The sequence below is a fragment of the Brachyhypopomus gauderio genome, chromosome 2 (genome assembly GCF_052324685.1).
Source record: "Brachyhypopomus gauderio isolate BG-103 chromosome 2, BGAUD_0.2, whole genome shotgun sequence".
Classification (NCBI taxonomy): Eukaryota; Metazoa; Chordata; class Actinopteri; order Gymnotiformes; family Hypopomidae; genus Brachyhypopomus; species Brachyhypopomus gauderio.
In genome coordinates, this window is record NC_135212.1 from 30,720,311 (window position 1) to 30,733,511 (window position 13,201).

General features: G+C 43.0%; 1 protein-coding gene across 1 annotated transcript in view; it reads left to right on the top strand.

Annotated features, from left to right (window-relative positions):
- Positions 1-13,201, top strand: part of LOC143498870 (long-chain fatty acid transport protein 2-like) — a 34,143-nt gene that overhangs the window by 12,030 nt on the left and 8,912 nt on the right. The window contains exons 5-8 of the mRNA XM_076993762.1: positions 194-388; positions 2,014-2,104; positions 2,492-2,690; positions 2,764-2,861. Coding sequence (XP_076849877.1) covers positions 194-388; positions 2,014-2,104; positions 2,492-2,690; positions 2,764-2,861 — 583 coding nt within the window. The remainder of the gene's footprint in view (positions 1-193; positions 389-2,013; positions 2,105-2,491; positions 2,691-2,763; positions 2,862-13,201) is intronic.

Genomic DNA, 13,201 nt, shown 5'->3' on the forward strand with positions numbered 1-13,201 from the left:
CAAACACACCAGTCCTTCTTAGAATCACACCCACACCAACCCTCACAGGAACAAACACACCGGTCATCCTCAGAATCACACAAACACAACAACACCAATCCTCACAAGTGAACACATCAGTACTACAATACCTGCATTCTTAGGTACAAAACTGAGGTATAGTCTTTCTTTCTGCTGTGCATTTGTGTTTCAGACAGAGAATGATTGTGTGCACAGTGTGCGGATAGCAATCGGGAATGGTATTCGTGCTGACACATGGGTGGAGTTCCTGCAGCGATTTGGACATGTGCGGATTTGTGAGTGCTATGGTGCTACGGAGGGAAACATTGGCTTTGTGAACTACACTGGAAAAATCGGAGCTATTGGACGAATGAATGTGTTTTTAAAGGTTAGAGAGGCAGCTTGCTACATCTTACTACACCTCAGTACACTTAATGACAACAAAACATACAGCTTATGACTGCTTACTACTGCTTACTTATACTCACTGCCAGTCATTACTCTCATAAATGCTCACTCTCATTCCTGCCCTCTACAGCGCATTACGAACACTACCACTCATTAACACTCATTAACATCATGATCAGTACAGCTCATGATTGCTCATTATTGCACTTTACAGTTAATTGCTACGGTACTTATAAGCATTAATTACAGCTTGGTATCACTCTTTACAGTACTCAAAATCTCACTGCAGCTCTTTTATGCTCATTATGGCTCATTAGAGTTCAGTACAGCTGATAACTATAGTATATAATTCACTACAGCTCACAGCCACTAATTACAGCTCACAAATCCTCACACACAATTTCAATATCTCACATTACAGTTAGTATAATTCTCCAGCTCTTGTTATGGCTTACAATTGCTCACAATTACAGCCTATTACTGCTCATTACAGCTCATCACCACTTACTACAGCTAATTATAACTCATTAAAGCTCCCAAATGCTCACAGCCTCTCTCTTTCAGCTTTCAACTGCTTGCTAGAATCCATGACTAGTTCAACACTCATTAATGATCACTGCAGCTCTTGATTGGCCACTATAACTCATTATAGATCTTAATTGCTCTTAACTGCTCTCAGTATAGCTAAATAAGCTAAATATAGTTCACTGCCACTGACTAAAGCTTCCCACTGTACATTAAAGTTCACTTACAGTTCATTACTGCTCACAGCTGCTCATTACAGACCTCTAACATTAGAGTGTACCTCATTAGAGTGTAATTTTTTTGTAATTTGTGTGTTAACGGGCCACCCAATGGAGGATGGGTTCCCTTTTGAGTCTTGGTCCTCCCAAGGTTTCTTATTCCCCACCATCTATAGAGTTTTTCCTTGCCACTGTCGCCTTTGGCTTGCTCATTAGGGATTTGGACCCATATTATTGTTAACCTTGTAAATCCTGTAAAGCGCTTTGTGACAACATATGTTGTGAAAAGCGCTATACAAATATATTTGATATTTGATTTGATTACAGCTCACTACATGACTGCGCATTACATCATACTTCCACTTACTTCTGGGATACAACATCTCACTATAGTTCAGTATATCTTGATACTGTTCACTACTACGTATTACATTTTACTACCACTCAGTAAAGCTGACCATCACTCACTAGAGCTCACTACAACACCAAAGTTCACTACCCCTCAGTACAACTCACTACAGCTCATGCCTTACTACAGCTCATGCGTTGCAGCTCCCTAATGCTCACTACTGCTTATTACAGCTCATTACCACACACAATTGCTTACTAAAACTTACTGCAGCTGACTAATGTTTGTTATAGTTCACTGGCATTCATTACAGGTCACACTCTTAATACTCCTGCACTGTGCTCTATATAACAAATGTTTGGACAGAGAATATTTGACTGAATCTTGCTTTATTGCAAATCATTTACACTATTGTGTATAGTGTTTCTAATGTTTTGTTGGTTTTGTATGGTTGTCTGTGTGTACTTGTGCCTGTGTGTACGTGTGCTTGTGTGTATGTGCATGTGTGTATAGAAAGCCTCACACTTTGCTCTTATTAAATACGATACTGAGAGGGAAGAGCCAGTCAGAGATTCCAGAGGTTTCTGTATGGAGGTTCCTACAGGTAGGCCTACACAGAGGTGGCAGTATTACAGCACTAATACAGCACTGTGAGAGGTACAGTGATGTGACAGGAACACTGTAACTACTGCCCAGTGGTGCTGGTTTCATAATAACCCCTATAACCCTTTTCTGGCTCAAAAGATGTTTCAGATGTGCTAGCAAAACATGACTTAAAACATGTAGAGTACGTGTTGGCAAACACTAGTTTTCTCTTAAGAAGTGGTCTTCCACCTCATTGCACACTGTCTCAGTCTACGTTAAAACTCAGTCTACGTAATCAAACAGTAGAATGTAGAATTACAGTAGTGAGATACTATGTGTGTGTGCGGGCTCAGTACGCGTGCATGTGTGCGTGTGCGCGTGTGTGCATGTGTGTGCTCACTTGTAGGTGAGACAGGCCTGCTAGTGGCTAAGATCACTAAAGTGGCTCCATTTAGTGGCTACTCAAACAATCAGCAGCAGACAGACAAGAAGAAGCTGAGGAACGTGTTTCAGGAGAGAGATTTGTACTTTAACACTGGAGATCTGATGAAAGTAGACCAGGAGGGCTTCATCTATTTCCAGGACCGCATTGGAGATACATTCAGGTATATGTTCTCCAAGTCAACATTATTAATGTTAATATTAAGATGTGTGTGACATGCTGTTCCCATGTGACAGGTGGAAGGGAGAGAATGTTGCTACCACTGAAGTCACTGATATTTTAATCATGCTTGACTTCATCGAGGAGGCAAATGTCTATGGAGTCAAAGTTCCAGGTAACTATTAAATTCATCACTCAGACAGCAGCACCAAGCAAGCAAAAAAACATGCTTAAGAAGAAAGATTTTTATAGCTTTCTTCTGTAGAGCACCACTGTGTTAGTGGCATACAATTTTTCATGAATTTTCTAAAGTCCAGGCTTTGAACTACTCTTTGGCAATAAAGTATACTACTGCTTGACTGAATTGGTATGCAGTCATTCAAACGTTACACATGACTGATTGGATCATAACTGTTGTCGTGGAAATTTTCTGGAAATGGATGAGGACTCAGACGTGGTTAAATGATTAATTTATTACAAAAATATAAATATATATAAATAGGACAAAGACAGACACAAGACAGACACAGACATGGGAGTCTCATTCAAGCATGGCAACTTTGAAGGCAGGGGGGCAGTTGCCCTGCTTATAAACAATCTTAAACACAATTCAGCAGTTCTAACAAGCAGGTTATCTTAAGCACAGCATGTTCCAAAACATAGGCGCATGTGTGTATCACCTAATATGGACTTCCCTAGAGTTAGCGGAAGCAACTGATGTATCAGTTGAACACAGAGAAAGCTAAATGACCCAAGACTAGTAGCCTAGTGACTACCAGTTAACAGAGTGCTCTTACCCTCAGCACTCTACCTGACCTGGGTCACGTATAGCACACATGCATAATATGAACTAAACATGGTTACACTGAATCACACTACTTCATTATTGTAGTCCTTCTGCTTAGTCAGAATGGACATGTCCTAAATCATAAAGTTCATAATGATCTCTTATAATAACTAAACATAATCTAATCAATGATAATTAATCAATAATCAATCATTTCTGTCACACTGTTAAAAATATATACTTGCTGGACTTTATATTTAACTGTTCATAGTTACACAGGACTACAGTGAAACTGTTTATATATTTGTTGCTGAGCAACTGCTGGCTTTTTTTCTGGCCTAGCATTATAATTAAGCTTAATGAGTACAAAAGATACAAGATATAATGTCTTACACACATCTGTAGACTGATACACTAACAGTGTTGTTTATCATTGTTTGTTTATGTTTATAGTTTTGTGGATGTTTTAATAGTTCATGTTAGCAGTTACAAGAGAGGTAGCTATGTTTTTATGTAAACTATAGGTCATGAACAGTGACATTAGCTATCATGTACATACAACTTAATAATGCACAGTGCTCTATTATCATAGCATGTGATAATAAAAAAATTGTCTTACTAGTTAGTAGAATTTAAGCTCTGAATCTCTGAATGTTTTGAAAGATAACAATCCACCTTATTCAATTGTTAATCATAATTGATAAGATTAATTGTGGCACCAACTTGAATAATAGGGAAAATGTGTTAATTTTATGTAATTTATTAATGATTAATAATTTAGTCTCAACTCATCTCAAGTCACAAATTAATCTAAACTGGATTTGTGCTGTAAAAACTGTTTACTCAACCTGAGAGAATCATGAACTGGACAGAGCAAGCATATCAGACCAAACAATGACCAACAATGGAAAAACATATTAACTTAATAAGATTCATGGTGAGACTGAGAGAGTCCATTCCCTATTGCTTTGCTGGCTCAACACGATGTAGGCCAATGATGATGAAATGACCAGGGGTGGGTTTCCCAAAACGTTCATAGCGCTAAGTACTTCTTAAACTCGTACGTTTCATACGAGGTTACGAAGTACTTAGCGCTACGAACGTTTCGGGAAACCCACCCCAGGTGTCTTGATGTGTGGGGTTGGATTCCACAACACCCCAACCCCCTTTCTGTGTATATGTTCCTTATCTCCACTAGGGCTGCCACAAACGATTATTTTTAAAGTCGACTAATCACCAATTAATTTTTATGATTAGTCGACTAATCGGTTTGTACGTTAATTGAATATAAAACATACAGCTTATCACTGTGACGGGCAGGGGTGAGCAACTAAAAGGAAGCGATCACGCCAAGTCTCAGGGAAAAAGGATGGTTTAATAGAAAGTGTGCAAGCCAAAAACCCGTGCAATATCTCCAAATTAAGGATATAATGACCAGCGGTCAACTGGTACAAAGGCAAGACATATATAGACAAACAAACGACACTCAGGTGAGACGGATCACGGGCTCCGCCCACCTGAGGGACGCACATGACGTCACAAAACAACAACAACAACAGCCGTTATGGACGGAGGCGGCCGGTAGGGGGCCGCCTCACCGTGACAGACCCCCCCACCAAGCCGCACTCCCCTCCACTGGGTGTGTGGCACACAGCGGCTGCACACAAAACACGAAGGGGCAGGAAGGCAGGGACAGATCTCCTGCAGTCCGGGACCTGAAACACAAAACATAAAACATTACTCAGCTCACCTCCCCGGGCGGGACCCTGGACCGACCGGGCCGTTAACAACACAAAACCACGCCCCGGTCGGTCACATGGCCCTCGCGCCCTAACCGGCGTTTAGCCAGAGAGCCCCAAGGGTGTGCGGACGAGGAGCTATGGCTCCTTTCAGAGGTGGGACCAAGTCAGTGTTTTGCAAGTCTCAAGTAAGTCCAAGTCTTTATACCTCAAGTCCCGAGTCAAGTCTCAAGCAAAGACACTCAAGTCAAGTCAAGTCTCGAGTCAAGACAGGCAACAGTCAAGTCAAGTCCCAAGTCTGAAACTTGGAATTTCAAGTCCTTTCGAGTCTTTTTTTTTTTTTTTACCGATGTTGCAGGTATATTTTAAATGTAAATAATAGACATGCGTTCTTTTTTTAAATCTGTATTCTCCTCAAATCTTGATAAAACGTGCAACTGAAAACACGAAGTATAAAAAAAATTAAAATTACACCTCTATTGCACAGTTCAATTTGTTAAACTTAGCTGCAAAAATATTCAATTTTCCAGAAATAAATATTATGTGAAAAAGTCATAAGTAGAACTCCATGTTCAAATAAAAAGTGCTGATATTTTCACAGTACAATACAACGAACCATAACAGCATTTTCCCTCTCTTCTCTTATCTGGTTTCTTGGAGAACATGTGTGAGTGACACAAGACAAACAAATATAAGAACTGAACAATTAACAGGAATCTGCAACTTTAGACATTTCAGTAAACTATTCTGCATTGCATTTGCTGGCCAAAAGTCTGTATGTCATTTGTGCACGATGAATGATGTCCCCATAGCTGAAAACTCGCTCCACTTTTGTCAATATTTTTTTTTCTCGACGTAGATGTCTTCAAATACACAATCCATGCTGAGATAGAACTGGATATTATGATGGTGACAGAGAGAGGCTCTCTTCCCCGAGTTCAGATACAGAACCCAGGGTTGCCAACTCTCACGCATTGAGCGTGAGACACACGCATTTGACCGTCTTCACACGCTCTCACGCCACACATCCGATTTCTCACGCCGGAAAAAAATCTAGTTTATTTACCTCTGATCCACATCTATGATTCAATGAGTTACTAGTTCGCTCTGGCACCAACCACTGGCGATCGATCGATCGCGATATAATACTTAATTTGTGTCCATTTTACACCCCGCCCGGTAAAAATTTACGTTCGCCAACCCCCCATTTGATTGGTTGTGCTGCAGCTCATGCACACACACACGTACAGAGTGTGGAAAAGCAGAGGACTGGTCTGCGTCAGAAGGACGGAAATGAAATTAATGACCAACAATGGAAAAACATATTAACTTAATAAGATTCATGGTGAGACTGAGAGAGTCCATTCCCTATTGCTTTGCTGGCTCAACACGATGTAGGCCAATGATGATGAAATGACCAGGGGTGGGTTTCCCAAAACGTTCATAGCGCTAAGTACTTCTTAAACTCGTACGTTTCATACGAGGTTACGAAGTACTTAGCGCTACGAACGTTTCGGGAAACCCACCCCAGGTGTCTTGATGTGTGGGGTTGGATTCCACAACACCCCAACCCCCTTTCTGTGTATATGTTCCTTATCTCCACTAGGGCTGCCACAAACGATTATTTTTAAAGTCGACTAATCACCAATTAATTTTTATGATTAGTCGACTAATCGGTTTGTACGTTAATTGAATATAAAACATACAGCTTATCACTGTGACGGGCAGGGGTGAGCAACTAAAAGGAAGCGATCACGCCAAGTCTCAGGGAAAAAGGATGGTTTAATAGAAAGTGTGCAAACCAAAAACCCGTGCAATATCTCCAAATTAAGGATATAATGACCAGCGGTCAACTGGTACAAAGGCAAGACATATATAGACAAACAAACGACACTCAGGTGAGACGGATCACGGGCTCCGCCCACCTGAGGGACGCACATGACGTCACAAAACAACAACAACAACAGCCGTTATGGACGGAGGCGGCCGGTAGGGGGCCGCCTCACCGTGACAGACCCCCCCACCAAGCCGCACTCCCCTCCACTGGGTGTGTGGCACACAGCGGCTGCACACAAAACACGAAGGGGCAGGAAGGCAGGGACAGATCTCCTGCAGTCCGGGACCTGAAACACAAAACATAAAACATTACTCAGCTCACCTCCCCGGGCGGGACCCTGGACCGACCGGGCCGTTAACAACACAAAACCACGCCCCGGTCGGTCACATGGCCCTCGCGCCCTAACCGGCGTTTAGCCAGAGAGCCCCAAGGGTGTGCGGACGAGGAGCTATGGCTCCTTTCAGAGGTGGGACCAAGTCAGTGTTTTGCAAGTCTCAAGTAAGTCCAAGTCTTTATACCTCAAGTCCCGAGTCAAGTCTCAAGCAAAGACACTCAAGTCAAGTCAAGTCTCGAGTCAAGACAGGCAACAGTCAAGTCAAGTCCCAAGTCTGAAACTTGGAATTTCAAGTCCTTTCGAGTCTTTTTTTTTTTTTTTACCGATGTTGCAGGTATATTTTAAATGTAAATAATAGACATGCGTTCTTTTTTTAAATCTGTATTCTCCTCAAATCTTGATAAAACGTGCAACTGAAAACACGAAGTATAAAAAAAATTAAAATTACACCTCTATTGCACAGTTCAATTTGTTAAACTTAGCTGCAAAAATATTCAATTTTCCAGAAATAAATATTATGTGAAAAAGTCATAAGTAGAACTCCATGTTCAAATAAAAAGTGCTGATATTTTCACAGTACAATACAACGAACCATAACAGCATTTTCCCTCTCTTCTCTTATCTGGTTTCTTGGAGAACATGTGTGAGTGACACAAGACAAACAAATATAAGAACTGAACAATTAACAGGAATCTGCAACTTTAGACATTTCAGTAAACTATTCTGCATTGCATTTGCTGGCCAAAAGTCTGTATGTCATTTGTGCACGATGAATGATGTCCCCATAGCTGAAAACTCGCTCCACTTTTGTCAATATTTTTTTTTCTCGACGTAGATGTCTTCAAATACACAATCCATGCTGAGATAGAACTGGATATTATGATGGTGACAGAGAGAGGCTCTCTTCCCCGAGTTCAGATACAGAACCCAGGGTTGCCAACTCTCACGCATTGAGCGTGAGACACACGCATTTGACCGTCTTCACACGCTCTCACGCCACACATCCGATTTCTCACGCCGGAAAAAAATCTAGTTTATTTACCTCTGATCCACATCTATGATTCAATGAGTTACTAGTTCGCTCTGGCACCAACCACTGGCGATCGATCGATCGCGATATAATACTTAATTTGTGTCCATTTTACACCCCGCCCGGTAAAAATTTACGTTCGCCAACCCCCCATTTGATTGGTTGTGCTGCAGCTCATGCACACACACACGTACAGAGTGTGGAAAAGCAGAGGACTGGTCTGCGTCAGAAGGACGGAAATGAAATTAATGGGGCGCACTTTATAAATATTAATATGCGTTTTAAAATTTAGATTTGGGGTAAAAAAATGAAGTCTTTGCAAGTAAACAGGTTCAAGTCCAATTCAAGTCCCAAGTTATTGGTGTAAAAGTCCAAGTCAAGTCTAAGTCTCTGAATATTTTTTCAAGTCAAGTCAAAAGTCTTAATATTAATGACTCGAGTCTGACTCGAGTCCAAGTCATGTGACTCGAGTCCCCACCTCTGGCTCCTTTATCGTCCTTAGTGTGTGCGTGTGTGCAGGTTACCTCCCCGAGGCGTGGCTACTTCACCTCCTGGACCTACCTCCTCCCAGAGCTGACCCCTGCCTTCTGCTAGGGGTCACCTCAGCCTCCTGGGGAGCCAACCCCTCCCGGGGCTTCTCATCGCAAGGTGGACTCCTCCACCCAACCCAGGAGCGCCAGAGACCGAGGCCCAGAGCACCCCTGACGCGGGCTAGGGAGCAGCCCCAAGGGCCTCCTGGTCACCCCGGGCAGGAGGGAGGATCTCCTTCCTCAGCAGGAGCTTCTCAGACCGGAGCCCCATGGTCCCCAAACATCCGGGGCCCCCAGCCCTCTAGGGAGGGGCTCTTCATGACCGGGCTCCAGTCACCCCACAACACAAGGGGTCTCCTGTAGGGCTGAACGATTAATTGCATTTGCGATAATCTCGCGATATTTTAAAACGCGATTCTCTAATCGCAAAGGCTGCGATTTAAACTGGTCACGTGACTTGGGAGCGAGCCGAGCCGAGGACGAACGGAGCAAACCCGAGCAGGAGGCAGGGAGGTGGAGAAGTGAAGTTAACACAGCGCACTTTAACTTGTTGCACAATGGCTTCAGGCTCGACAGAAGCTGACACAACTGAAAGTCTAATACCAAAGAGGGGCAGCACATCAGTTGTGTGAAATTACTTTGGCTTTTAAAAAGATGCTGCTCAACGTCAGGTACTGTGTAAAACGTGCCTTGCTACTGTCGCTACGACGCGAGGAAACACTACAAACCTTCTTCAGCATTTAAAAAAACACCACAAAACCTTGTATGTATTTGTAAGGCTAAAATGCCAAGGACCAGTGCTGCATCTTCAAATACGCAAAAGTGTTTCTCTGCGCTTATACAGCTTTAGTATGCGGTGAGCAGCGAAATACCGTAAAATCACGCATATAGGCGCAATAAGATTTAAAGCACGGATGAATCGCAAAAGCGCGCATAGCTTGACTGCGGTCCAACAGACAGGGTTCACTGACCGAACCGTTTGAAAGTGTAACTCCTATGGATATAATTCGAAGCGGCACGCTGAAATAACTCGGGCAGTAACGGAGTTCATAGTGAAAGACATGATGTCCGTTAATATAGTGAACAAGCCCGGCTTCATGGCTTTGTTAAACACACTGGATATGCGCTACCAAATGCCCTCACGCACATATTTTAGCCAAGTTGCTATACCTGCAGGGTTGCCAACTCTCACGCATTGAGCGTCTTAGACTAAAAAGTTACTAGTTCGCTCTGGCACCAACCACAGGCAATCGATCGATCACGATATAATAATAATACTTAAATTTAGTCCATTTTACCCTCCCCCCCCATAACAAATTACGTTCGCCACCCACTCCAGGTTCAAGTCTCACTCCAAGCGATCTTGAAAAGTTGCCAACCCTGAATCTGAGCTGTATAAAAAATGCCGAAACAGAGTTTCCTGAAAACAGTGGGAAAATATCGCGATTTTAAATCGCAATCGCAATTTATAGATAAAAAATTGCAATTAGATTATTTTCCAAAATCGTTCAGCCCTAGTCTCCTGCCAAGGTGGAGACCCCCACAAGGTCCAGGAACACCACGACACCGCCAGGGAGAAGCACCTGCACAGAAACAGTGCACACACACACACACACATACCCCCAACCACACACCGACATACAACACAAATGCGCCACACCGACGCCCTGCGTGCCATACCCAGTGGAACGGGACCACAACCGGTCCCCCCCCAAACACACATTTAAGGGGAGGAGCAAGCGTGGAATTACATATAACAACGACATTTCACGAACACGCTAGGACACAACGAACACGCAAATACTAGACAAACAGAAAGTAGTGCACAGACGGTAAACGAACGGGACCAAAAACATGCGTGCTTTACATAATAATAATAATAATAATAATAATAATCCATTTTATTTATAGTGCACTTTACATTTCAATGAAACCTCAAAGTGCTACATAGTAGTTAAAATCAGAACAAACATATAAGAGCAAGTAGATAAAAGCAACAAAAATTTTCGCACATCAGAGATAATACAACAAATACTAGTAGGATTTTTTAAATAAAAACGTTTTAAGATTTCTTTTAAAAGACTCCACGCTCTGTGGTGCTCTCAAGGGGTCTGGGAGAGCATTCCAGAGACGTGGGGCAACAGCTTGGAAAGCCCGGTCACCCATAGTGCGTAGTTTGGTCCGGGGCTGCTGAAGGCAGTAGGTATTAGTTGAGCGGAGATGTCTTGCGGTGTTGTGCGGAATAAGAAGCTCTTTGAGGTAGAGTGGAGCGTTTCCATGGAGACATTGATGAGTAAGAAGGCAGAGTTTATATTGGATTCTGTAATGGATGGGTAACCAGTGTAAAGTTTGTAGAACCGGTGTGATGTGTTTACATATACAAACACAATAGTGACACGCCGCTCAGAGTCGCAGTCGCTCCCCACATTAAACACTCGACACACGGGGAGCGAGGTGACAGTGACGAGCGGCGACCGCGTCACACACATGAAACATTGAACACATAACAAACGAGCACGCACACTGATCCTACGGTCCGCTACCCGTACACACTTATAACATACACATGAGAGTTTTCCCAGGCAGACACCCTGGTCCTCGCCGTGCCACACACAAAAAAACGCACGGTGGAACTCTCGCAACGAATAACGGACATGAAAAGCTTTCCCAGGGCAGACTGCCCTGGTCCTCGCCGTGCTACACACACACACACAAAACACAAAAGCACGGCGGAGCTCTTCAAACAATACACCACGCAGACAAACACTTACCACGAGACATGACATGAACGAAGGAGAAAGTAAAAGAGACTGGCGGCTTCCGAAAGGTGGCTGGTCATTCTGTGACGGGCAGGGGTGAGCAACTAAAAGGAAGCGATAACGCCAAGTCTCAGGGAAAAAGGATGGTTTAATAGAAAGTGTGCAAACCAAAAACCCGTGCAATATCTCCAAATTAAGGATATAATGACCAGCGGTCAACTGGTACAAAGACAAGACATATATATAGGCAAACAAACGACCCTCAGGTGAGACGGATCACGGGCTCCGCCCACCTGAGGGATGCACATGACGTCACAAAACAACAACAACAACAGCCGCTGTGGATGGAGGCGGCCGGTAGGGGGCCGCCTCACAGTGACAATCACACTAGAATGCAACTGCTATTATATAACCATCATTAGATTTCAGCTATAACCAAAAATAAAAACAATTAAGATCATAGTTCATTTAATGAAATATGCAGCTTGTTGCAACAAACAATTATTAGTATAAGGCACTGGCTTAAACAACGCAAAAATAAATACATTAATAAAGAAATTTTTTTTTTTAGGTTTTTCTTTCTTTCATTTGTCTCTGGCATCAAACTTAGCTACATTTAAATCAAATTAGGTAGGGACCTGAAACTAAGGAATTATTCACAAAAATAAAGCTTTGGTCTCACTGACATTACAGAAAACACACGAATGCGTGCTAAGGCTAATGAAACAAATCCTACCACGATAAGTAAATACTAAGTTAGCGCTCCGTTTACGCTAACTTTAGCAGCTAACTACAGGATTGCCAACTTTTCAAGATCACTTGGAGTGAGATTTGAACCTGGAGGGGGTGGCATAAATTGTTACTGGGCGGGGTGTAAAATGGACACAAATTAAGTGTTATATCGCGATCGATCGATCGCCAGTGGTTGGCACCAGAGCGAACTAGTAAGTCATTGAATCATATATGTGGATCAGAGCTAAATTAACTAGATTATCGGATGTGTGGCATGAGAGCGTGTGAAGACGCTCAAATGCGTGTGTCTCACGCTCAATGCGTGAGAGTTGGCAACCCTGTAACTAGCAATTTAGATTACAGAGATGACGGTCTCTCTTCATCATTGTCACAATCAGCCACAACATGCTTCAGGTGCTCGTACATCGCGGTTGTGCTGCCGTGGAAGGCAAGTTGCACGCGTTTCGGAACCCGGCTATGGAAAATGATCCCACACTTTTGAGTTCCGTAGTTGGGTATCCATGATACCAGTTTGTATAACGTCCTGGGATGTCATCCACTGTCTACCCCGGGTTCCACTACTGCGCATGTGCATCAAGGACAGAAAGGCAGATGCAGCAGTTTAGAGAAAAAAAACGACTATTTTAATAGTCGACATAATCATGACTAGTCGACTAATCACGGCAGCCCTAATCTCCACTCCTTAAACTACACTAACTAGGGCAGGGCTATTCAACTGGGGGCCTGTGGGCCAGAACCGGCACTTT